The 23,109-nt window shown below is 45.4% G+C and overlaps 1 protein-coding gene across 1 annotated transcript in view; it reads right to left on the bottom strand.

Moving 5' to 3' along the window:
* CECR2 (CECR2 histone acetyl-lysine reader) overlaps positions 1-23,109 on the bottom strand; it is a gene marked incomplete at its 5' end in the record, with an annotated part of 133,879 nt that overhangs the window by 5,442 nt on the left and 105,328 nt on the right. The window contains 10 exons of the mRNA XM_080706312.1: positions 689-1,535; positions 2,641-2,769; positions 4,278-4,663; positions 6,725-6,851; positions 7,005-7,096; positions 7,179-7,216; positions 8,553-8,682; positions 8,880-9,033; positions 20,252-20,421; positions 22,447-22,496. Of these exons, the coding sequence (XP_080562438.1) occupies positions 689-1,535; positions 2,641-2,769; positions 4,278-4,663; positions 6,725-6,851; positions 7,005-7,096; positions 7,179-7,216; positions 8,553-8,682; positions 8,880-9,033; positions 20,252-20,421; positions 22,447-22,496 (2,123 nt within the window). The remainder of the gene's footprint in view (positions 1-688; positions 1,536-2,640; positions 2,770-4,277; positions 4,664-6,724; positions 6,852-7,004; positions 7,097-7,178; positions 7,217-8,552; positions 8,683-8,879; positions 9,034-20,251; positions 20,422-22,446; positions 22,497-23,109) is intronic.

Genomic DNA, 23,109 nt, shown 5'->3' with positions numbered 1-23,109 from the left:
TTTTTATTTTTTGTAGTACTGGGGATGGAACCGAGAGGTTTTCTATCTCCAGATTACATTCCCAGACCTATTTTATATTTTATTTCGAAACAGGATCTCACTATGTTTGCTGAGTGCCTCCCTCACTAAGTAGCTGAGGCTGGCTTCGAACCTGGGAGATCCTCCTGTCTCAGCCTCCCAAATACTGGGATTCCAAGTGTGTGCCCCTATACCTGGCTTGGCTTATTCTTTATTCTTGAAACAAGTGTCATTAAGTTGCAGAGGGCCTCACTAAATAGCTGAGGCTGGCCTCAAATCTGCAATCCTCCTTTCTCAGTCTCCCAAATCCTGGGATTACAAGTGTGCGCCACCATGCCCAGCACCCTGGCCCTAGTTTATTTTGATTTTGATTTTGAAACGGAGTCTCCCTACTTGCTGAAGCTGTCCTTGAACTCATGATCTTCCTGTCTCAACCTCCCAAGTACTGAAATTACAGGTGTGCACCACTGTGCCCAGCTTTGTGCCACACCATGTGCTGTGAGATCTTCAGACCAAAAGGAGGACGTTAACAGGCTTACGCCTGAGTAGCTCGGGACGGAGGGTATAAATAAGTTCACATTAGGTTCCATGTTCTGTATGCAAAGATTACTCATCACTTAATAACAGCCACCAGAGTCAAAAGTCAGATTAAGACAACACTGTAAATTACCTCGGTCATTCTCAGGCTCTTGGGTTTCACTTTTCCCCTGTGCTCTCCCAGGGTTGCCCACGGGAGGCTTGGGGGCTGGCAGGCTTACTGATGCTGAATGCGCTCCCTGTGGACAGGGACCAGGTGACAGGGGGGGCGCGGGCTGGCGGGGGTGGTAAGGCACACCTGGTGGGCAGGCGCGGGAGGACAGCTGCTGCATGGCAATCATCTCGGGGCTGTCCATCATGGAGTCCCCTCCTGGCGCCCCCCGCAGGGCCTGCGAGGGCCCTGCAAACAGAGAGCTTGGCGCTGGGGCCGGAGGTGGCTGCAGGCGATGTCCAGCAGACTTACAGGGTGGTCGCATGTACCCTGAAGAAGGGACTCCATGAGGTAGAAAGCTTGGCTGTTTAGTCCACTGGTTTGGGGGAACGGGTGGTCTCATTCCTCTGGAATCCATCATGTGACCAAGAGCGTGAGGCTGGTGAGAGGGTCCCGGCCCCAGGTGGGGCTTCTCATCTGGCCCCAAGGGGCCGGGGTTTGCAGCACCGTGGTTCCCATTCCAGATGGTAGACTGTACTCTATTCAGGTACTTGTATGATTGATACATGGGACTGGGAGGGATTTCTGGGCTCTCAGGAAAGTCTGGGGGTCGGGCTGGAGCCCCACCATGCCTGGAAGGAATAAATCCTGGCTGGAATGGAGCTGGTGGATACATGTTTCCATCCTGACTGGGGCCGCTCATCTGCCCGAGCTGCAAGGAGGCAGGGTGTGATCTCATGTTAGGAAGGTGCGGCAGCCCCCCGCACATCTGCTTCTCCTCTGGAGCGCCGAGCCGGGGTACGCGGTGGTTGCTAATTCCAATTGAAGGCTGGAATCAGAAAAGACGAGGGCAGGGTTAACCAGGCTCACTGGGCGAAGCAGGGCAGACCCGGAGACAGACTTCACCTCTAGGGGCCCTTTTCTTTGCTGGTCTGGGGATGGAACCTGGGGCATTCTACCTCCGAGCTACACCCCCTGCCCTATTTTTTCTTCTTTATTTTGAAACGGAGTCTCACTAAATAACTGAGGCGGCCCACAAACTGTGATCCTCCGGTCTCAGCCTCCTGAATGCTGGGATTACAAGCGTGTGCCATCATGCCCAGCTAGGGACATTCTTGAGGAGGGTAAACAAGTGAATTGAATTTAACCTGGAGAAAGACTATTTCTTTTCTTTTTTGGTGCTACAGATTGAACCCAGGGTCATTCTACCTCTGAGGCGACATCCCCAGCCCTATTTTACTTTTTATTTTGAAGCAGCATCTAAGTTGTAGAGGGCCTCTCTAAGTTGCTGAGCCTGGCCACAAACTTGCGATCCTCCTGTCTCAGCCTCAAGTACTAAGATTACAAGCATGAGCCACATTGCTGGGCTAACAGAGACGATTTCTTTTCTTTTCTTTTTTTTTGTGGTGCTGGAAATTGAACCGAGGGGCATTCTACCTCCAGGCTACACTCCCAGACCTATTTTATATTTTATTTGGAAATAGGGTCTCACTAAGTAGCTGAGGCTGGCTTCGAACCTGCATGATCTTCCTGTCTCAGCCTCCCAGGTACTGGGATTACAAGCGTGTGTCACCATGCCCGGCTATTTTTTATTCTTTATTTTGAAACAAGGTCTCAATTGCAGAGGGTCTAAATAGCTGAGGCTGTCCTCGATCCGCTATCCTGCTGTATCAGACTCTCAAATACTGGTATTACAGAAGCATGCGCCACCACGCTCAGCTTATTCTTTATTTTGAAACAGGTTCGCACTAAGTTGCAGAGGGCCTCATTAAGTAACTGAGGCTGGCCGCAAACCTGCGATCCTGCTGTCTCAGACTCCCAAGTACTGGGATTACAAGTGTGCACCACCATGGCCGGCTCTAACAGAGACTATTTCTGAAACTAGGGAGTCTGTGTGAACGGCTGCAGCTGCATTTTCTCAACAGCCTGCTTACCTGCATGCCAAAGGGCTGATGATGTTGCATGGGCTCTCCTGGGTGTGCTTCCGGGACACAAGAGGACCCGGAAAGGCTGGTGGGCTCTGGTCCTTGAAGAGGACCAAATGTTCCCGGTACTGCTGGCCCCTGAGGCAGTGAGCAAAGCAAAAGGGAGAAAGATAAAGAAGACATCAGGTAGAAGCCAAAGTTTCCCTGTAGACTGTTAATACATGCTCCTCCCTGGACCAGGTTGAGTCCCTGAACCCTCTCTTAGTAGGGACAAGATTAATGCCCAATCTAGGCCATGTAGTGAGACCTCCCCACCACAAAGAAACAAACATATGGAGGAGTGGTGTATCCCAAGTTCAATGCTCAGTGCAAAAACAAAACAGGTATTCATCATTTTTTTTTTCTTTTTGGTACTGGGGATTGAATGCAGAGGTGTTCTATTTCCAACCTACACACCAGCGCTTTATTTTTTCTGTGGTACTGGAATGGAACCCAGGGGCTTTCTATAATCAGGGCTACACTCCCAGACCCATTCATTTGGAAATAGGGTCTCACTAAGTTGCTAAGGGCCTCACCAAGTAACTGAGGCAGGCTTTGAACCTGTGCAATCCTCCTGCCTCAGCCTCCCAAGTACTGGGATTACAAGTGTGCACCATTCTGAAATTGGGTCTTGTTACGTTGCTGAGGCTGATATTGAGTCTGAGATCCTCCTGTCGCAGCCTTCCAAGTACTGGAATTATAGGCATGTACCACCATGCTGGGCTCCCCCCCCCCTTTTTTTGCAGTACTGCGGATTGAACCCAGAGGCATTCTATCTCTGAGATACACCCCAGTCCGATTTTTTTCTTTATTTTTGAAACAAGGCCTCACTAGGTTGTGAGAGGCTTAGTAGCTTAGGTTGTTCCTGAACACACGACCTTTCTGCCTTGGCCTCCCAAGTCCTGGGATTACCAGTGTGTGCCACTATGCTCAGCACCTCCCATCTTTTTTTTTTTTTTTTCCCCAGGTCTGGGGATGGAATACAGGGGCATTTGACCTCTGAGCTACACCCCCTGCCCTACTTTTTATTCTTTATTTTGAAACCGGGTCTCACTGAGCTGCAGAGGGCCTCACTAAGTAGCTGAGGCTGTCCGCGAACCACGATCCTCCAGGTCTCAGCCTCCCAAATGCTGGGATTACAAGTGTGCGCCACCACGCCCGGCTTCTCCCATCTTTTTTTAAACCATTGCACCATACAAATCAAACCTTTTTAGCTATACCATTCCAACTGTACCCTACCATAAAATTTTAGTCCTCACTGATAGTACACAGCTTATGTACCATAAGTACTTCTGTGCTTTATACACGAAGAGCAAAGATTTTTTGAGATGAGGTGTTGCTACACTGCACGGGCCACGAACTCCTGGGCTCAAGCGATCCTCCTACCTCGACCTCTGAGGTATATGCCACCATGCTGAAAATCCCACTGATTGCCCACATAGAGAATGCACAATTCATAAACTAAGAGAAGGGAGCAGCTGAAATAAGGGAGGATGAATGGAGAAAATAAATCATCCAAATAATGATTTTGTAAGAGGTGCCGATGAACAGCTCCTGTGAGCCGCCCAGCTTGGAGAAGCCACCACGGAAGTCCAGCTCTTCCTTACCATCTGGTTTAGAAGAGGCGCTTGGCTGGGCATCCCGCCACAGTGCAGGGGGCGGGCAAAGCCTCGGCCGTTGGGAGCACTGCCCTCCTGAGGGGGCTGTGCAGCACTGCTGCTCTGACCGCCCGCGGAGGAGCACGCCCGGCGTGAAGGGGGCAATGACTTCCCTCCATTTTCCACTGGCTGTTTCTTGCCCGACCCTTCAGAGTCCCTAGAGCGTGTCCAAATATGGCTTCCGCTACTTCGCCCAGCCCGGCTCCGTCTTTTCTCCCGCTTTTCATCTTCTCTGATCCAAAATTCTTCATCTGTGTCTCCATCTTCACCAGGAAAATGTTTCATCATTGCCCGATGGAAACACCTTTCTAAATTGTCAGACATCTTGGTATATTCTGTAAGGACAACACAAGGATTGACTATCCAGGTGTAGAATTTATACAACATGAAAGACAATCCTACTAATAAACAACAACAAAAACAATAATAATAAGCCGGGTGTGGTGGCGCACGCTTGTGATCCCTGTGCTGGGGAGGCAGAGACAGGAGGACTGCGCAGGTTCGAAGCCAGCCTCTCTGGCTTAAGAGACCCTGTTTCCAAATAAAAAATATAAAAATAGGTCTGGGAGTGTAGCCTCAGGTAGAAGGGCTTCCATCCCCAGTAACACCAAAAAATAAGCCGGGCGTGGTGGCGCATGCTTGTAATCCCAGCATTTGGGAGGCTGAGACAGGAGGATCACAGTTCAAGGATGGCCCCTGCAACTTTGTGAGATCTTTTCAAAATAAAGAATAGAAAATAGTACAGGGGTTGTAGCTCGGAGGTTGAATGCCCCTGGCTCCATCCCCAGACACACACACACTAGGGCTGGAGGTGTAGCTTGGAGGTAGAATGCCCCCTGGGTTCCATCCCCAGTACCACACACACACACACACACACACACACAAAAAGATGAAAAAAGTAACAGTGGTAAGCTCTAAACTTTTTGTTTTTGTACTGGAGATGGAACCCAGGGACATTCTACCTCCAAGTGACACTCCCAGCCCTACTTTATATTTAATTAATCTACTTATTTATTTATTCGGTACCAGGGATTGAACCCAGGGGCATTATACCTCTGAGCTATACCCCAGCCCTATTTTTTTTCTTCTTTATTTTGAAACAGGGTCTCACTAAGTAGCCTAGGCTGGCTGTGAACCTGCGATCCTCCTGTCTAAGCCTCCCAAGTAATGAGATTACAAGGGTGCACCACCACGCCTGGCTTCCATTTTATTTTTATTTGGAAACAGGGTCTCACTAGGTTGATGAGTCTTACTACTTGCTTAGGCTGTCTTGAAACCTGCAGCCCTCCCTGTCTTAACTTCTCAAGCACTGGGGTGACACGCGTGCGCCACCACACCTGGCCGGGAACTGGTAAATTTAATTCACTGTTGGGGCACATTATCTTGTAGAGCCGTGGAAGAAAGACAAAGATGTGATTTCTGTCTGGAGAAGCTCTAATTGTATGACTAGGACAGTCCAGGGATGATTACTTCAAATCAGAAAATATTTAAGGCTAAATTATTAAAGCAATTAAACATTATCACTGATATAAGTTCTTATCAATTTTTTTAAGATGTTGCACTTCAAGTTACACTTCAAGTTACTGCACAAACATCGTCAAGTTGTTTCAGTATCAGGGACATTTCTGCTTTGATATTAGAGAGCTGCCTGCTGATTCCTCAAAATGGCTTAAGAGTGGCTGGGGGTGTGCTCAGTGGTAGAGCGCTAGCATGAAGAATGGGGCTATCTAGGTTTGCTCTGGGTCTGTGATAGAGAGGCCTAAGATGACCAGACTGGTCTCCCAGATGAGAAGTAGTCTGAGCCCTTACCTCTCCTTTGTCCTGTGGGACAGAAGAGCGCCTCTGCTCTGGCCAGTACTGTCGAAGGGCTTCTAATGGCCAATATCATGGCTTCTGGTTTCAACTTGTTTAACCTCTAAAGGAAAGTCTGAATCACTAGGATGAAGTGTGTGTGTGTGTGTGTGTGTGTGTGTGTGTGTGTGTGTATCACTAGAGATTGAACCCAGGGGCATTCTACTTCTGAGTTATATTCCCAGCCTTATTTTGTTTTTCTATTATTATTATTATTATTATTATTATTATTATTATTATTATTATTATTATTATTTTGTAGTACTGGAGATTGAACTCAAGGGCATTTTACCTCTGAAACTACACTGCCAGCACTATTTTTCATTCTTTATATTGAAACAGGGTTTCACCAAGTTGCAAAGGACCTCACTAAGTGGCTGCAGCTGGTTGCGAATCTGAAATCCTCCTGCCTCGGCCTCCCCAGTACGGGGATTCCAGGCCTGTGCCACCACACCCACTCGGACGAGGCATTTCTCAAACAAGGCATTCTCCTCTGATTGTGACGGCACAGAAGACGTGGCTAGCACAAACATCCCCCCACTTACCACTGCTTTCCCCATTATACTTCCGACAATTCCTGAACATAGTCTTCATGTCATTTACAAATTCCTCCTTGGTACAGTATAAACCTCCGTTCAATTTCTTTTCCATGCTTGAAATATCCATTGGGATCTAAAATAGGATATGTAAATCTTTAATTTCAAAAGACCCCAAACCAACAAGGCAAAGGAATCGTGACATTACGAGCCTCTCAAGAGCCTGATATACAACGACAAGCAGTAACAAAGCAAGTAACAAAATCCAAGCAAGACATATCAGAGATACCTTAATAATCTGATAATAGTTAGGGGCATAAGATTCATCCACAGGTTCCAGAAAGGGCCAGGAATCCTTGTGAGCCTTCACCACATCTAGAACTGAGAGGCAAAGGGGACAACCTTAAACAACACACTCACAGTGAGACTGTAACAACCAAGATAATTGAGAATGGAAACGAACCTTTATACATGGCAGTGAAATCATCATCCAACTCAAAGCTGTAAATCACAAAACAAGACATTAGTGGTGACTCCCATCACCCCAAATTAACTATTTCATCACAGAGATAGCAGATTACATTAAGACCTGATATAGTCTTTTTTTTTTTTTTTTTTTTTTGGCGGGTCTGGGGATGGAACCCAGAGGTATATGACCTCCAAGCTACACCCCCTGCCCTATTTTTTATTCTTTATTTTGAAACAGGGTCTGACTGAGTTGCAGAGGGCCTCACTAAGTAGCTGAGGCTGTCCGCGAACCGCGATCCTCCAGGCCTCAGCCTCCCAAATGCTGGGATTACAAGTGTGCGCCACCACGCCCGGCTCTGATATAGTCTTAATAATTCTGTTTAGTTGCATCTTTACCACGGTTAACATTCCCAGGAAATAATATAAAGAGGAGAGATATTTTTAATGAAGAATAAAAATACATAGTACCTAATAATTTCAAAGGAAGTAATTATTGTTATTATTCTATTTATTTTATTTATTTTATTTATTTTGTGGTGCTGGGGATTGAACCTAGGGTCATCCTATTTCTCAGTTACACCACCAGCCTGATTTTTTTTTAAATGATTATTCTTTATTTTGAAACAGGGTCTCACTAAGTTGCAAAGGGCCTTGTATTGTAGCTGAGGCTGGCCACGAACCCAGATCCTCCTGTTCCAGCCTCCCAAGCACTGGGCTTACAAGCATATACCACCATGCCCTGTGGGAAGCAATTCTTTTAAGTCAGGCAGGAAGCTGGCATGGAGGTACATGTTTGTAATCTCAGCATTTGGGAGGTTGACACAAAGATTGCAGGTTCAGAGGTAGAATGCCCCTGGGCTCAAACACCAGTGCAAAAAAAAAAAAAAAAAGTCAAGCTGGGTGTGGTGATGCATTGATGCATGGCTGTAATACCAGTACTTGGGAGGCTGCAGGCTTGAGTATTACCTCAGCAAATAGTGAGACTTTCATTAACTTAGGGAGACTCTGTTTCAAAATAAAAATGAAATAGGGCTGGAGGTGTAGCTCAGAGGCAGAATGATAGAATGCCCTTGGGTTCAATACCCAGGACCACCATAAAAAGAGAGTCAGCGGCACTTCACACTTTAAAGAGCCCAGGTAGGAGAGCTCTGTGCACAGCATCACTGTGTTCCTAGAGTACGAGGGGCACAATATGGGGGACACGTGCATGTGCATGGGGAGGAGTGATCGAGTCAGCTGCTTGTCACTTAACAGATTTTCTCAACTTTGAAAGGAAGAGGCCCTTGTGACTATACAGGTCTGCGATGAAAACCAGGGAAGGACAAGTGCTTAGAGCACCGCAGATGCTGCAGCTGCCGTTCGTACTCACAGGTCCTTTGCCTTTCTTCCTTCCCGCGCCGGGGAGCTGGGGTCCAGATGGGAAAGCTCCGGCGGAAGCTCCTTGCCTTGCGCCAACAGCCACGCCCGCTCTTCTCTAAGCTTTCTCCTCTTGGCGCGATCTGCAATGAACATGGTCAATGAGCCTGCGACGCTCTCCTCCCCACACACGGCAGGGCGAGCTCCTTCACTCTATTCTCAATGTCACATCTTCACAACAACGTAAAGGGAGTGAGGCCGGATTCAGATGAGACTTGACAGCATGCAATTCCGTCCTTAGCCACAGGAGGGCGGCCCCAGAAGAGCAGAGGCCACATACCTTCCACCGCCTTCACCTTCTCCTCCAGTTCCCGCTTCCTCTCCTCTTTCAGCATCTGCTCTTGTTCCTTTTTCTGCACTGCCAGGAGAATCTGCCGTTCTTCCTCCTCCTCCTTGCGCTTCTGTTTCTCTATTCTGGTAAGCACAGGAGTCTCCTGTGAGGAGCCAAGGAGCGTATCCAGTCAAGGGACAATAATGAAAGGCAGTAATTCTTTACTCAGTTTCAATTTATTGTAGTCAATAAGTACCACTAAATAAACTACTAGGTAGAGGATTTATTTATAAATGTAAGTTGATTTAATCTGTAAAACATACATATGAATAAACACACTAGCATTAAAACATAATGTGGGAGCCGGGCTTGGTGGTGCACGTTTGTAATCCCAGCATTTGGGAGGCCAAGACAGGAAGATGGCGGTTCAAGGACAGCCTCAGCTACTTAGGGAGGCTCTCTGTAACTCAGCGAGACCCTGTTTCAAAATAAAGAATAAAAAGTAGGACTGAGGGTGTAGCTCAGAGGTAGAATGCCCCTGGGTTCCACCCCCAGTACAGCAAAACAAACAAACAAACAAACAAACAAACAAACAAAAAATATCATGATGCAGGTTTAAAATATAAGTTTGAGAGTTGGGCGTGGTGGCTCATGCTTGCAATCCCAGCATTTGGGAGGCTGAGACAGGAGGATTGTGGTTTCTGGACTGCTTCAGCTACTTAGTGTGGTTTTTTTTGTTTGTTTTGTTTTTTGGTGGTACTGGGGGTGGAATCCAGAGGCTTTCTACCTCCAGGCTATTCTCCCAGACCTTTTTTTATATTTTATTTGGAAACAGGGTCTCACTAGGTTGCTGAGAGCCTCACTAAGTAGCCGAGGCTGGCTTCGAACCCGTGTGATCCTCCTGTCTCTGCCTCCCAAGCGCGGGGATTACAAGCGTGCACCACCATGCCCGGCTTTTATTCTTTATTTTGAATATCAGGGTCTAACTGAGTTGCAGAGGGCCTCACTAAGTAACTGAGGCTGTCGAACCGTGATCCTCCGGTCGCAGGCCCTTTGCAATAGTTTGTTAGGTAAAGATTACCCTCATATGGTTGTTTCTTTTCTTACTGAGGTAAAATTAATAAACAACCCAATTTAAAATGTTAAATTCAGTGACATTTAGCACATTCACAATAAGTTCCAGAACATTTTAATACCCCAAAATAAAACCATATCCATTAAATAGTAGATTCCTCTCCCCCAGCGCATTTGGCAACCACCAACCTGCTTTATGTCTCTAGGACACTATTTATTCTGGGTATTTCACATAAACAGAACAAAACAATGTGTGTCTAGCTTTTTTTTTTTAATCAACACAATAATGCATACTGTAAGCAAAAAGGATATAATAATGAGTAACCTGAATTCATAGCATCTGTCTCCTCCTTTGGTACTGAAGAATGAACCTAGGGGCATTCCACCTCTGAGTAATGCCCTCAGTGCTTTTGTTTTGAAATGGGAGAGTGAAATAAGTTGCTGAGGCTGTCCTTGAACCTATGATCTTCCTGCTCAGCCTCCCAGGTACCGTAATTATAGGCATGTGCTACCACATCCAGCTTAGAGCACCTTCAAGAAAAGAAAAAAACCAGGCGTGTAATCCCAGTACTCGGGAGAGTAAGATAGGAGGTTCATGGGCAGCCTTAGCAACCTCCTGAGGCGCTCTGCAAGAGTGAGACCCTGCTTCAAAATAAAGAATAAAAAATAGGGTAGGGGGTGTAGCTCGGAGGATCACATGCCTCTGATTTCCATCTCCAGAACCGCAGAAAAAAAGAAAAGAAAAAAAAAAAATAGCTGGGCGTGGTGGCGCACACTTGTAATCCCCGTACTTGGGAGGCAGAGACAGGAGGATCACGCAGGTTCGAAGCCAGCTGTGCTGGTTTAAGAGACCCTGTTTCCAAAAATAAAATAGGTCTGGGAGTGTAGCCTGGAGGTAGAAGGGCTTCCAGAAATCCAGGTACCACCAAAAAAAATAATAATAATAAAAAAATAAAAAATAACAGCTGGGTGTGGTGGAGCACCTTGTAATCTCAGCATTCGGGAGGCTGAGACAGGAGGATCACAGGTTTGCAGCCAGACTCAGCTACTTAGTGAGGCCCTTTGCAACTTAGGAGACCTGTTTCAAGAGAATAAAGAATCATCTGGTTTAGGGTATGGCTCAGAGGTAGAATATCCCTGGGTTCAATCTCCAGTGACACACACACACACACACACACACACACACACACACACACACACACACACACACGGAGAGCTTCCTCACTTTCATTTTATTCTATTTGCATCCATGATCACATATAGCCCTGCCAGCCAGCCAGGTTTCTTATGTTTCATTATGATTCCACCTTCCTTATTTATTTACTTATTTTATCACACTGGGGATGGAACCAAGGGGCATTCTACCTATGAGCTACACCCCCAAACCTATTTTTGATTTTTTACTTTGAAACAGGGTCTCACTAAGTGGCAGAGGACCTCACTAAGTAGCTGAGGCTGGCCGTGAACCCGGATCCTCCTGTCTCGGCCTCCCGGGTACTGGGATTACAAGCGTGCACCACCATGTCTGCCTCCATCTTCCCAGTTTTAAAATCTGAACGAATAAAAAGATTGTACCTGTCCCTTCCTCTTTTCTTCTGGTACAGAAGGTTAACTCAGAGGCATTCTACCTCTGAGCTACATCTCCAGCACTAGTTCTTTTCTTTTCTTTTAATTAAATTTTGGAGCAGGGTCTCTAAGTTGCTGGGGCTGTCTGTGACCCTGAGATCTTCCTCTTGCAGCCTCCCGGGCACTAGGATCACAGGCCTACCACGCCAATCTGTATTTGTTCCTTCCTACAGTATGAGCTACATAAAATCATTGAACTGCTTTAAGCTATGTAACAAAATAAAAATACCCTAACAGAGCTGGCTTTTAGATGCTGTTTGGAAAATCCACCTAGTAATATCTAAGTGTTACCCAAATGGCTTTCACGTAACATTATACTTCCAACTCCCATCTCACGGGACAGTATAGACTCCAAAAGGCATCTTTAGGCCCCTCAAGAGCCCTGTCTTTGCTCATCCCTTTCCTTCCTTGTCATGTGACCCGCAAGAGAGCTAACATGGTGACCAATAAAAACTAATCTTTTTTGGAACTGAACCTGGGGGCATTCTACCTCTGAGGCATACGCCAAGCCCTATTTTTTGGTATGAATGTACATAATTATTTATTATACTGGGGATTGAGGCCAGAAGCATTCTACCTCTGAGCTACACCTGCAACCCTATTAATTTTTATTTTGAAACAAGGTCTTGCCAGACTGATGAACATCTCACTACTTGCTGAGGCTGTCTTTAAACCTGCAACCCTCCTGTCAGCCTCCAAGCGTGTGCCACCATGGTGGCCTTGTTTATATTTTGAAACAGGGTCTTGCTAGGTTGATGAGAATAAAACTCATCATTCTCTAATGAAACATTTCTTCCTCCCTTTTTTTTTTTTTTTTTTTGTGGTGTTGGGAATTGAATAGAAGGGCATTCTGCCTCTGAATGTGGTACTGGGGATGGAACCCAGGGGCTTTGTACCTCTGGGCTATACTCCAAGACCTATTTTCTATCTTATTTGTTAACAGGGTCTCACTAAGTACTGAGAGCCTCACTAAGTAGCTGAGGCTGCTCTGAACATACGTGAGCCTTCTGTCTCAATCTCCCAATAACTGGGATCAAAAGTGTGCACCACCACACCTGGCCCAGCCCTATTTTTTATTCTTTATTTTGAAATAGGGTCTCAGTTAGTTTCAGAGGGCCTCACCAAGTAGCTGACTCTGGCCAAGAACCCAGATCCTCCTGTCTAAGCCTTCCAAGTGCTAGAATTACAAGCGTGCACCACTATGCCCGACCAATTCTTTCTTTTCTAAAGGTCATCCTCTGGGCTACTCTAGACCTAAGTTTCCAAAGGCAAGAATTCTGCTGCTATCTCTTGCTGGGTGTACTGCTCAGTCTGATCTTCCAGTTTTCCAAACAAAATCATTTGCCAAGGATAATGAGAGAGGTGGCTCCCTAAAATAGATCTAAAAACTTAACTTACCCTTCATCCCTTTACCTGTTAAAGACGTAACATAATAGTTAAGAGACTCCCAAGTCTGGTCTTCCAGCGTGCTTCCACTGCACATTTCCACATGTCTTAAATGTAAGATATATTCAGACATGATGGTTCTCTAACCACATTTTGTGCTTTCCTGCTTTTGTTTCCATGTCTCCTGTATGAAGGAACACACTCTGTCTCAACTCCTCCACACTACCTGCCCACCGTCGAAATTCAAGTTATCCCACATGGCTCAGGTCAGACAAAGATTTGCCTACCCCAGGCCCCTTTCTTTGCCTGGCTCTAATTTCTTCTTTTTCTACATTCTTGAACATCGTGTATCTATCATAAAACTTCTTCTCTATTTATATTAAATATGGATGTGGCCATCATCTCAGGAGACTGAGATCCAAAAGAAAGTGGCCTCATGTTGAGTATGGTGAGACACACTGTAAGCCCAGCTCTTGGGAGGCTGAGACAGCAGGACTGTAGATTCAAGGCCAGCCTCTGCAACGTAGTAAGACGCAGTTTCAAAATAAAGGAGTGTGTCTCAAGGTAGAAAGCCTGGAGGTCCAATCCCCAGCTCCCCAAACAAATTAACAACAATAACAAAAAACAGTGACTTCTTGTCTTATTTTTTTATAACTACCCTTTCCAGACAAGCGTTTTACATGTAAGAATCCTCAAAAAAATTGAGAATTAGATGAAAAAGAAGTTAACACTGGGCGTGGTGGTGCACACTTGTAATCCTAGCATTCAGGAGGCTGAGACCGGAGGATCGTGGTTCGCAGACAGCCTCAGCTACTTAGTGAGGCCCTCCACAACTTAGTGAGACCTGTTTCAAAAATAAGAGTAATAGGGCTGGGAGTATAGCTCGGAGGTAGAATGCCCCTGGGTTCTGTCCCCAGTACCACAATAAATAAATAAATAAATAAATAAATAAATAAATAAATACGAATAGGAATAAAAGAAGCATATAAAATGAAATGGAACTATAATTTCCGAACACTTAAAAATACCTTCTCTCAGCTGGACACTGTGGCACACACCTATAATCCCAGTACTTGGGAAGCTGAGACAAAGAGGACTGCAGGATAAAAGCCAGGCACAGCAACTTAGCAAGATCCTGTTTCAAAATAAAAAATAAAAAGGGCTGGGGGTGTAGCTTGGAGGTAGAATGACCCCCAAATTCAATTCCCAGTACCCACATAAAAAAACAAAAAACAAAAACAATAAAATAAAGAAAAACTAGCCTTCTCTCTACTCTCACTCACCTCTGGCTTGGCGGCTCTGCCGGGCAGGGGGTCTGATGCCCACCTGGGGTGCAACTCTGCCTTTGTGCGCTCTGGACGCTTTCCCTACAGTTGAGAAGTGAGGAGAAGGTAGATTAGGGTGTTCTCAGCTACTGCCGCCACCACCAGAAAGGAACCTTCGAGGCAGAGGTCACGGCTTTACCTCGACGGAGGGTACGATGGCTAGGGAAATGAGTTCAAGGAACTAAGCCAGTGTATCATCTTCTGTGTGCGTGTGCTGTGCTGTGCTGGAGCCCAGGGAATCTGCCTTGGAGCTACACCCCCAGACCAACTTTTTAGTCTTTATTTTGAAACAGGGTCTTACTAAGTTGCGGAGACCCTCACTAAGTAGCTGAGGCTGGCCATGAACCTGTGATCCTCCTGTCGCAGCCTCCCAAGTACTGGGATTACAAGTGTGCGCCAGCATGCCTGGCTATTCTTTATTTTAAAACAGGGTCCTCACCAAGATGCAGAGGGCTTAGTAGCTGAGGCTAGCCTCAAATCTGTGATCCTCCTGTCTCAATCCCCCAAGAACAGGGCGGGGAGGGGTTTTACAAGTGTGCACCACCATGCCTAACTTCAATATCTTTTTTGGGGGGGAGGGGCAGTGCTGGGAATGGAACCCAGGGCTACACCCCCAGCCCAATTTTGGATTATTTTGAAACAGAATCTCACTGAGTTACAAAAGGCTTAAGGAACGGAGGCTGGCTGGGAACCTGTGATCCTCTTGTCTCAACCTCCCGAATGCTGGGATTACAAATGTGCGCCACCACACCCGGCTCAGTATATTATCTTCAAAACAAAACAAAACATGAACAACTAAGTGTTTTCTTTGACAATACCACTGCCTCCCAAAAGAAAATCCATTAACTGTTTAAATATTTGCTTGCTTTAGTCTTTATTTTTCAAAAAGAGTCTAAGTTGCAGAAGGCCTCACCAAGTAGCTGAGGCTGGCCTTGAACCTGGATCCTCCTGTTTCAGCCTCCCAAGTACTGGGATGACAAGAATGTGCCACTACACTCACTGTTTAAATATTTTAAAAACTAGACTGCACACCAACAGTTATGGGAATGCCATGTTTCACTACCTTCAGCTGAAGAGGAAAGCTGAGTGGCCTCTGAGGCAGACCCTCTGAGGGCAGGGAGAGGCAGCTGGCAGGAGTGGGAGGCACACAGGGTGCAGAGCCAGAGCTCACCTGAGAAAGCGCAGCAGGGCTGAAAGTGACTGCTGAGAAGGATGAGAATGCCGGCAGTCACTCGAAGGCCAAGGTGTATTAGCACGTCTGTGTTTGGGATTTATTTACTTATTTGTAGTCCTAGGGATTGAACCCAAGGGCATTCTACCTCCGAGCTATGCCCCCAGCCCTATTTTTTTTTTTTAATTCTTTATTTTGAAACAGGGTCTAAGCTGCAGGGGCCTCACTAAACTGCTGAGACTGGACACAAACCCACGATCTTCCTGTCTCAGCCTTCCAAGTACTGGGATTACAAGCATGAGCCACTATGCCCGGCTCTCTTTGGGAATTTTTAAAAGGTGGTGAGTGCTGCTGGGCAAGATGGTGCATGCCCGTTATAGGAGGATCACAGGTTCAAGGCCAGATGCAGCAATTTAGTGAGACCCTGTTTTAAAAATAAGAAATAAAGATATAGTTCAGAGGTAGAACACCATTGGGTTCAATCCTCAATACGTCCTACAAAAAACAAAAAAAGAGGAAAGCAGGAGTGACCCAGGTTTGGTTCTGGACCCACCCATGTAATTCAAGTCTTGAGATTTCTTGAGTCGATGAGGCAAGAAATTTAAAAGATAGAAATGAAAAGAAAAAAGAAAAAACCCTCATGTCAGGCATGGGGGGGGGGGCGCGCAAGCCTGCAATCTCAGTACTTGAGGCTGAGAGAGGAGGATCGCAGGTTGGAGGATAGCCTCAGCAAGTAGTCAGACTCATCAACCCAGCAAGACCGTCTCAAAATAAAATAAGGCTGGGTGTGGCGGCGCACACTTGTAACCTCAGCACTTGGGAGGCTGAGACAGGGGCATCACAGGTTCACGGCCAGCCTCGGCTACTTAGTGAGTCCTTCCACAAACTTAGTGAGACCCTGTTTCAATATAAAGAATAAAAAAAATAGGACTGGGGGTGTAGCTCAGAGGTAGAAAGCCTCTGGGTTCAATCTCTAGTACTGCAAAATAAATAAATAAATAAATAAATAAAATATCCAATAGGCCCAGAGGCCTAGCTGGGCAGTACAATGCGCCCTAGGCTCATTCGCCAGTACCACAAACAAAACAAAACAAACAAAAGGCCAACCACTCCAACTCGGAGTGGCTCAGACAGTATGAACGCACAGTGGTAGGTTTAAAGATTGAGAGTCCAGAGCCTCTGAAAGCTTTTCTATTTCCAAGGCAAAGAATGAAAGCCCTCCGGTGCAAATGCGGTCCCAGATGACACCCCAGATGGGTGGCAAGACCCTTTTCAGTAAGTACTTTCCCCAAAACACTACCCTAGCAGTATCCTATAAGCAACTCCTTAATAAGTTTTAGGACTCTAATAGGATGATTTCTTAAACTTTAAATAATTGCATAAACATACCATGGAACTTTCTTCCAAAAGAATCGCACCAGCTGACCATGTTAATAGCAAATGAAGCCAATGCCAGTGTCTGCCCAACTCTGACACACTCAGTAAGAGGAGGAACGGGTGTCCCTTCCTATGGGGCTGCTACCTTTTGTGTAAAACATGGGAATCAACGAAGTAAGGACCTAATGTTTACAAGCAGTCTACATATTATACTTTCTGTGCTGCTAATAAACACTTTTCGTAGTCTACGTGCACTTTCTTAAAACGTTTAACTTTTCCTTTCTTTTTTCTTCCAGTACTGGGGATGGATCCCAGGGGCATTCTACCTCTGAGCTACACCCCAGCCCTATTTTTTTTTTTTTTTTAACGGTACTGGGGATGGAACCCAGGGGCATTCTACTTCCAAGCTATATCCCCAGCCCTAGTTTTTATTCTTTATTTTGAAACAGGGTCTCACTGAGTTCCAAAGTAGTACCTGAGGCTGTCTGTGAACCACGATCCTCCTGTCTCAGCCTCCCAAATGCTGGGATTACAAGTGTGTGCCACCACATCCAGCAAATGGGCAAGGTATACTCTACCCTACCCTTCTCTTTTTCTTAAAGTTTACTATCATACTTTCAAAAATTAACCAATTTCTGATAGTCCTTGTTAAGAATGTGGATTTGGTTTCCTACCAAGATTTTTTTTGTGTGTGTGTGGTACTGGGGATAGAACACACAGGCATTCTACCTCCAAGATGTACCCCCAGCCCGTGTGTGTGTGTGTGTGTGTGTGTGTGTGTGTGTGTTACTGTGCATAAAACCCAGAGACATTCTTCCTCCAGGCTACATTCCCAGACCTATTTTATATTTTATTTGAAAACAGGGTCTCACTAAGTTGCTGAGAGCCTCACTAAGTAGCTAAGGCTGGCTTCGAACCTACGAGATCCTCCTGTCTCAGCCTCCCAAGTACTGGGATTACAAGTGTGTGCCACCATGCCAGGCTATACTTTTTACATATTTATTTATTTATTTATTTATTTATTTATTTATTTATTTTTGTGATGCTGGAGATGGAACCCAGAGGCTTTCCACCTTTGGGCTACACTCCCAGTTCTATTTTATATTTTATTTGGAAACAGGGTCTCACTAAGTAGCTGAGGCTGGCTTTGAACCTGTGATCCTCCTGTCTCAGCCTCCCAAGCACGGGGATTACAAGTGTGCGCCACCACGCCCGGCTATACTTTTCACACGAACTTTTCATTCTTAGAACAAAATCCCTCCTGATTAATGCAATTAGGATGAATACTGGTATATTAATGCAGTCAGATAAAGCAGGCAATTAAAAAATATATATACACTTCAAGCACCTTATTATTTTACCTTAATTTGAAAAACCAACTTTTTTGTGGGGGTGGTAATGGGATTGAGCCCAGGGCACTCAATCACTGAGCTACATTCCCAACACTGTTTATTTTTCCCATTTTAAATAGTCTTGAACTTGCTTAGCCTCCCAAGTACTGGGATTACAGGAATGTGCTATATGCCACTAAGTCTGCTGGCCAGCTTTTTGTTTTTTATTTTTTGTGGTGGCACTGGGGATTGAACCCAGGGGCATTCCACCTGCGAGCTACAGCCTCAGCCCTATTTTTTAGTCTTTATTTTAAAACAAGGCCTCACTGAGTTGCAAAGAGCTTCACTAAGTAGCTAAGGCTGTCGGTGAACCTGGGTCCTCCTATCTTAGCCTTCCAAATGCTGGGATTACAAGCGTGCGCCACCATGCCCGATTACTTATTTACTTATTTTAAACAGGGTCTCACTAGGTTGGTGAGAGTCTCACTCCTTGCTAAGGCCATCTTTAAATTTGCAATCTTCCTGCCTTAGCTTCCCAATTACTGGGATTACAGGTGTATACCACCATGCCTGGCTGATAGCGAACTTTTTAGATATAGCTAATTTTTAATAATTTCTTTATTCTAGCCCTTTACCCCCCTTTTTATTTGCAAAGCCAGGGATTGGACCTAGGACTTGCACTTGATCTTTCACTGAGTTATATGACCAGCCCAGTAAAATCTTTTTACAGGAATTTTTATTGCCATATTTTATTGGTCTTATAAATCTTACAAGTATGACTATAACGAGTACAATATGAATTAACAGGCTTATAAACATTATGACTAATATCACTGAAACTGTCAAATGGCAAGTACAGCAAAGATGACTAAGGACTGATAAATGTCTAGAGTTTAGAGCGAATCATGCGTGCATGCATACATCCACTGATTTATCACGCTAAGGATGGAGACAGTGGGCAAAGCGGGGCGGGAGGCTGAGACAGAGCTCAGGTTCAAGGACAACCTCAGCAAGTACTGAGGCTCTCATCAACCTAACGAGACCCTATTTCTAAATAAAAATAAAGCAAGGCCGGGAGTGTAGCCTGGAGGTAGAATGCCTCTGGGTTCAATCCCTAGCATCACCCCCAAAAACAGACAAACAAAAACAGACTTTCAAAATATGTATCACCAGTATTACATCCTCAGGCTTAACTCCAAGGGGTTATGATGATGTTTTGGTAGTTACTGGTTAGTTATTGGTATTAACAAATTAACATATAAATTTTAAAATTTAATTTTAAAGGTATCTAAATGAACACGGCATCTATTTTTTTTTTTTTTTGTGGGTCTGGGATTGGAACCCAGAGGCATTTGACCTCCAAGATACACCCCCTGACCTATTTTTTATTCTTTATTTTGAAACAGGGTCTCACTAAATTGCGGAGGGCTTCACTAAGTAGCTGAGGCTGTCCGCGAACCACGATCCTCCTGGCTCAGCCTCGTAAATGCTGGGATTACAAGCGTGCGCCACCACGCCCGGCTTTGAACACGGCACCTTTACATCCCACCCCATCACCCTTTTGGGCAGTCTTGAGACTGGACCTAGGGCCTCATGCATGCTAGGCAAGTGCTCTAGAACTAAATCACATAATAGCCCAGGTAGACCTGGGCTAGGAGCTGACGCTGGAGCTAAAAACAAATGCTCATCAAAATCTGTTGCATAGTGCGAGACATGATTTATAAGATGGTTTTTGTTTAAAAAGAAAAAACTGGAGCATTATACAGAAGTTTGCATGGGGTAACAGAAAAGATCACCTGGTGGGCTCAGGGCACATTTCCTTAGAAACGCTCAAAGCTGGTTTCAGAATGAAAAACCCTTTTTAGTACTGGTGGGTGTTGGGCACTAAGGACTTCTTGTGGGTGGGAACAACGTATGATCCAAACTAAAAGAAGAGTGGGTCACACGAGGTTCCCTGTTAACACTCCAGTTCACAGAGGATGACAGCCTGTCGCACTTCCAGGACGGCGGAATGCACTAAGAATTTCTGAACAGTACTGCAGCATTAATCAAACAGGCGGGGAAGACCAGCCCGCCTCGGTGTCTGCTTACCTTCTGGGCAATCATGTTGCAGATCTCGGGCAGGAAGTCCTCGCTGAGGAGCTTATACAGCTGCCGCTCTCGAAGGGAGGTCCTCTCTCGAAAACTCTCCGTCACCTGCCTCCACTCTTCTTCTGTTTGGCACAGGAGCCACCACGTGCCTTGGCCTGGCCCTTGGGAGCCTAAGAAGAAAGGCATGCTTCACAAGGACGGGTTCCACAGGGGTATTTTCTTTCTCATTTATTCTCAAGATTATTTCTACCTCATGTCATGAAAAAACAAGGGACTCAGAAAAGGGGGAAAGTATTTCTTTTTGTTGGTACTAGGAACTGAACTCGGTGGGATTCTACCTTAGCTACACATCTGGCCCTTTTTATTTTTTGTTTTGAAACAGGGTCTCGTTAGGACCCTTGCCAAGAGCCTCCGTAGGTGGCTTGGGCTGGCTGCAAACTTGCGATCCTCCTGGCTCAGCCTTCCAAGTACTAGGATTATAAGCGTGAGCCACCACTCCTGGCTGTGTATTTCTTTTAAAAGGTTGATTATATATATTTTTTATTTTCCTGTTTGTATTTTTTTTGGAAGATTTAAAGAAGTTTATTAGAAAGATAGAAATACAGAAAATAGAAATGCAGCCCCATGCCAAAATGGCATGGGAGGGTGACTCGAAATGAATACACCACTTGTGTCTGTATTTACAAAGAAAAGAATGCCTACAAGACAATACAAAGATTAACTAATTTGACTTCTGTTTTAAAGTAAAGAATAAATAGGCCTGAGAGTAGGGCTTGGAGGTAGAACGCCCCTGGGTTCGATCCCCAGCAAAACACACACACACACACACACACACACTTCTTTTTTTTTTTAGGAAAAAGGTTTTGAGTTTGTGCCTTTGTAGAAACATATCCTTGTCTCTCTTATTTTTTATGGTACTGAGGATTAAACCCAAAAGCATTCTACCTCCAAGCTATACCGTTGGCCCTATTTTATTATTTTATTTATTTATTTTTTTTGCGGGTCTGGGGATGGAACCCATGGGTATTCGACCTCTGAGCTACACCCCCTGCCCTATTTTTTATTCTTTTTCTTTTTCTTTTTTTTTTTTTTTTTGGGTGGTACTGGGGTTCCTGGAAGCCCTTCTACCTCCGGGCTACACTCCCAGAGCTATTTTTACATTTTTATATTTGGAAACAGGGTCTCCTAAGCCAACGTGCGCGGCTGGCTTCGAACCTGCGCGATCCTCCTGTCTCTGCCTCCCAAGCGCAGGGATTACAAGCATGCGCCACCACGCCCGGCTTTTATTCTTTATTTTGAAACCGGGTCTCACTGAGTTGCAGAGGGCCTAAGTAGCTGAGGTTGTCCGCGAACTGCGATCCTTGGGTCTCAGCCTCCCGGATGCTGGAATTACAAGCGTGCGCCACCACGCCCGGCTTCAATTTTACATTTTGAAAAAGCGTCTCACTATGTTGATGAGTTTCAGTACCTGCCTTGGCTGTCCTCGAACCTGTGATCCTTCTGTCTCAGCCTCCCAAGTACTGGAATTACAGCTGTGCACCACCATTTAATGTTTGTGTGTTTATGATAGTTTGACAGGTAACAGGGCACTCATGAACAGGTTCAGTCCTTTTTTGGGGGGTGGGGGGGACTGGAGATTGAACCCAGGGGTGTTCTACTTCTGAGCTATATCACTAGCCCTTTAAATTTGGAAAGAGACTATTTAGGTTGCTGAGGCTGGCCTTGAACCTGCAATCCTCTTGTCTCAGCCTTCACGTACTGGGATTACAGGTGTGTGTCACCACGTCTGGCTTGGCTCGGTCATATCTTAAGCTGCCCATCAGAGGGAGAGATGGGCACAGGATAATGTGTGAGGGATGAAGAACTGGAAAGGAGGATAATTTAGAATGCCACAGTGATCATTGTAACTGCTTTATTTGGCCGTGTAAAAATATCATAATGACTTGATCCTTTATTATTATTTTTTTTTAGTACTAGTGTTTAAACCCAAGGGTATTCTACCTCTGAGCTACAATGCTAGCCCTATTTCTTAGTCTTTACTTTGAAACAGGGTCTCACTAAGTTGTGGAGGGCCTAAGTAGCTGAGGCTGGGCTCGAACCTGCAGTCCTCCAGTCTCAGTCTTTCAAGGACTGCGATTACAAGCCTGCGCCACCACACCCGGCTTGACTTGATTCTTTCTAACAAAGATCATTACCATTTCTGGTCTGTGACTCTGAAGCCAGGGAGTTTTCTTCTTGCTTTGCACTGAAACACAGAAAAAATACACAGCAATTAAATCAAAGACACATCTAAAATGTTGTGCGGCAGGCCTGGGACCGGGGCCTCCTCCACAGCAAAGGGCCAGCGGGTCCCCGCAACCGTGCGGCCAGGAAGCACTAGAACTGCCGCTGCCTCACCCCATCTCTCAGCGGATTCCCAGATCCAAGTGACCTCTATTAAAAAAACTGGTTGTGAGTGCATCATCTTGTCAGAGTTACCCACCTTCTGGCTTTCAGGATTTCAGTAAGTAGGAATAAGGGTGGAAATTAAAAAGATTTCCAAGGAAGAAAGAAACTGTAATTGATCGGATGTGGAGAAATAGAAGCTCTAATTCATTATTGGTGGGACTGCAAATTAATGCAACCACTTTGGAAAACAGTATGGAAGATCCTCAGAAGAAGGAAAACGAACTTACCATATGATCCAGCAACACCACCTCTGGGTATCTACCAGAAAGAATAAAAACCAAAATACCAAACTAATGCATGAGCAACCGTGTTCACAGCTGCACAGTTCACCACTGCCAAACTGTGAAACCAGCCAAGATGTCCTTCAACGGATGAGTGGATTTCAAAACTATGGGGATGTGTACACATGG

This window comes from Muscardinus avellanarius, assembly GCF_963383645.1.
Source record: "Muscardinus avellanarius genome assembly, chromosome: 11".
Taxonomy (NCBI): Eukaryota; Metazoa; Chordata; class Mammalia; order Rodentia; family Gliridae; genus Muscardinus; species Muscardinus avellanarius.
This window is presented reverse-complemented; position numbering and strand designations above follow the sequence as displayed.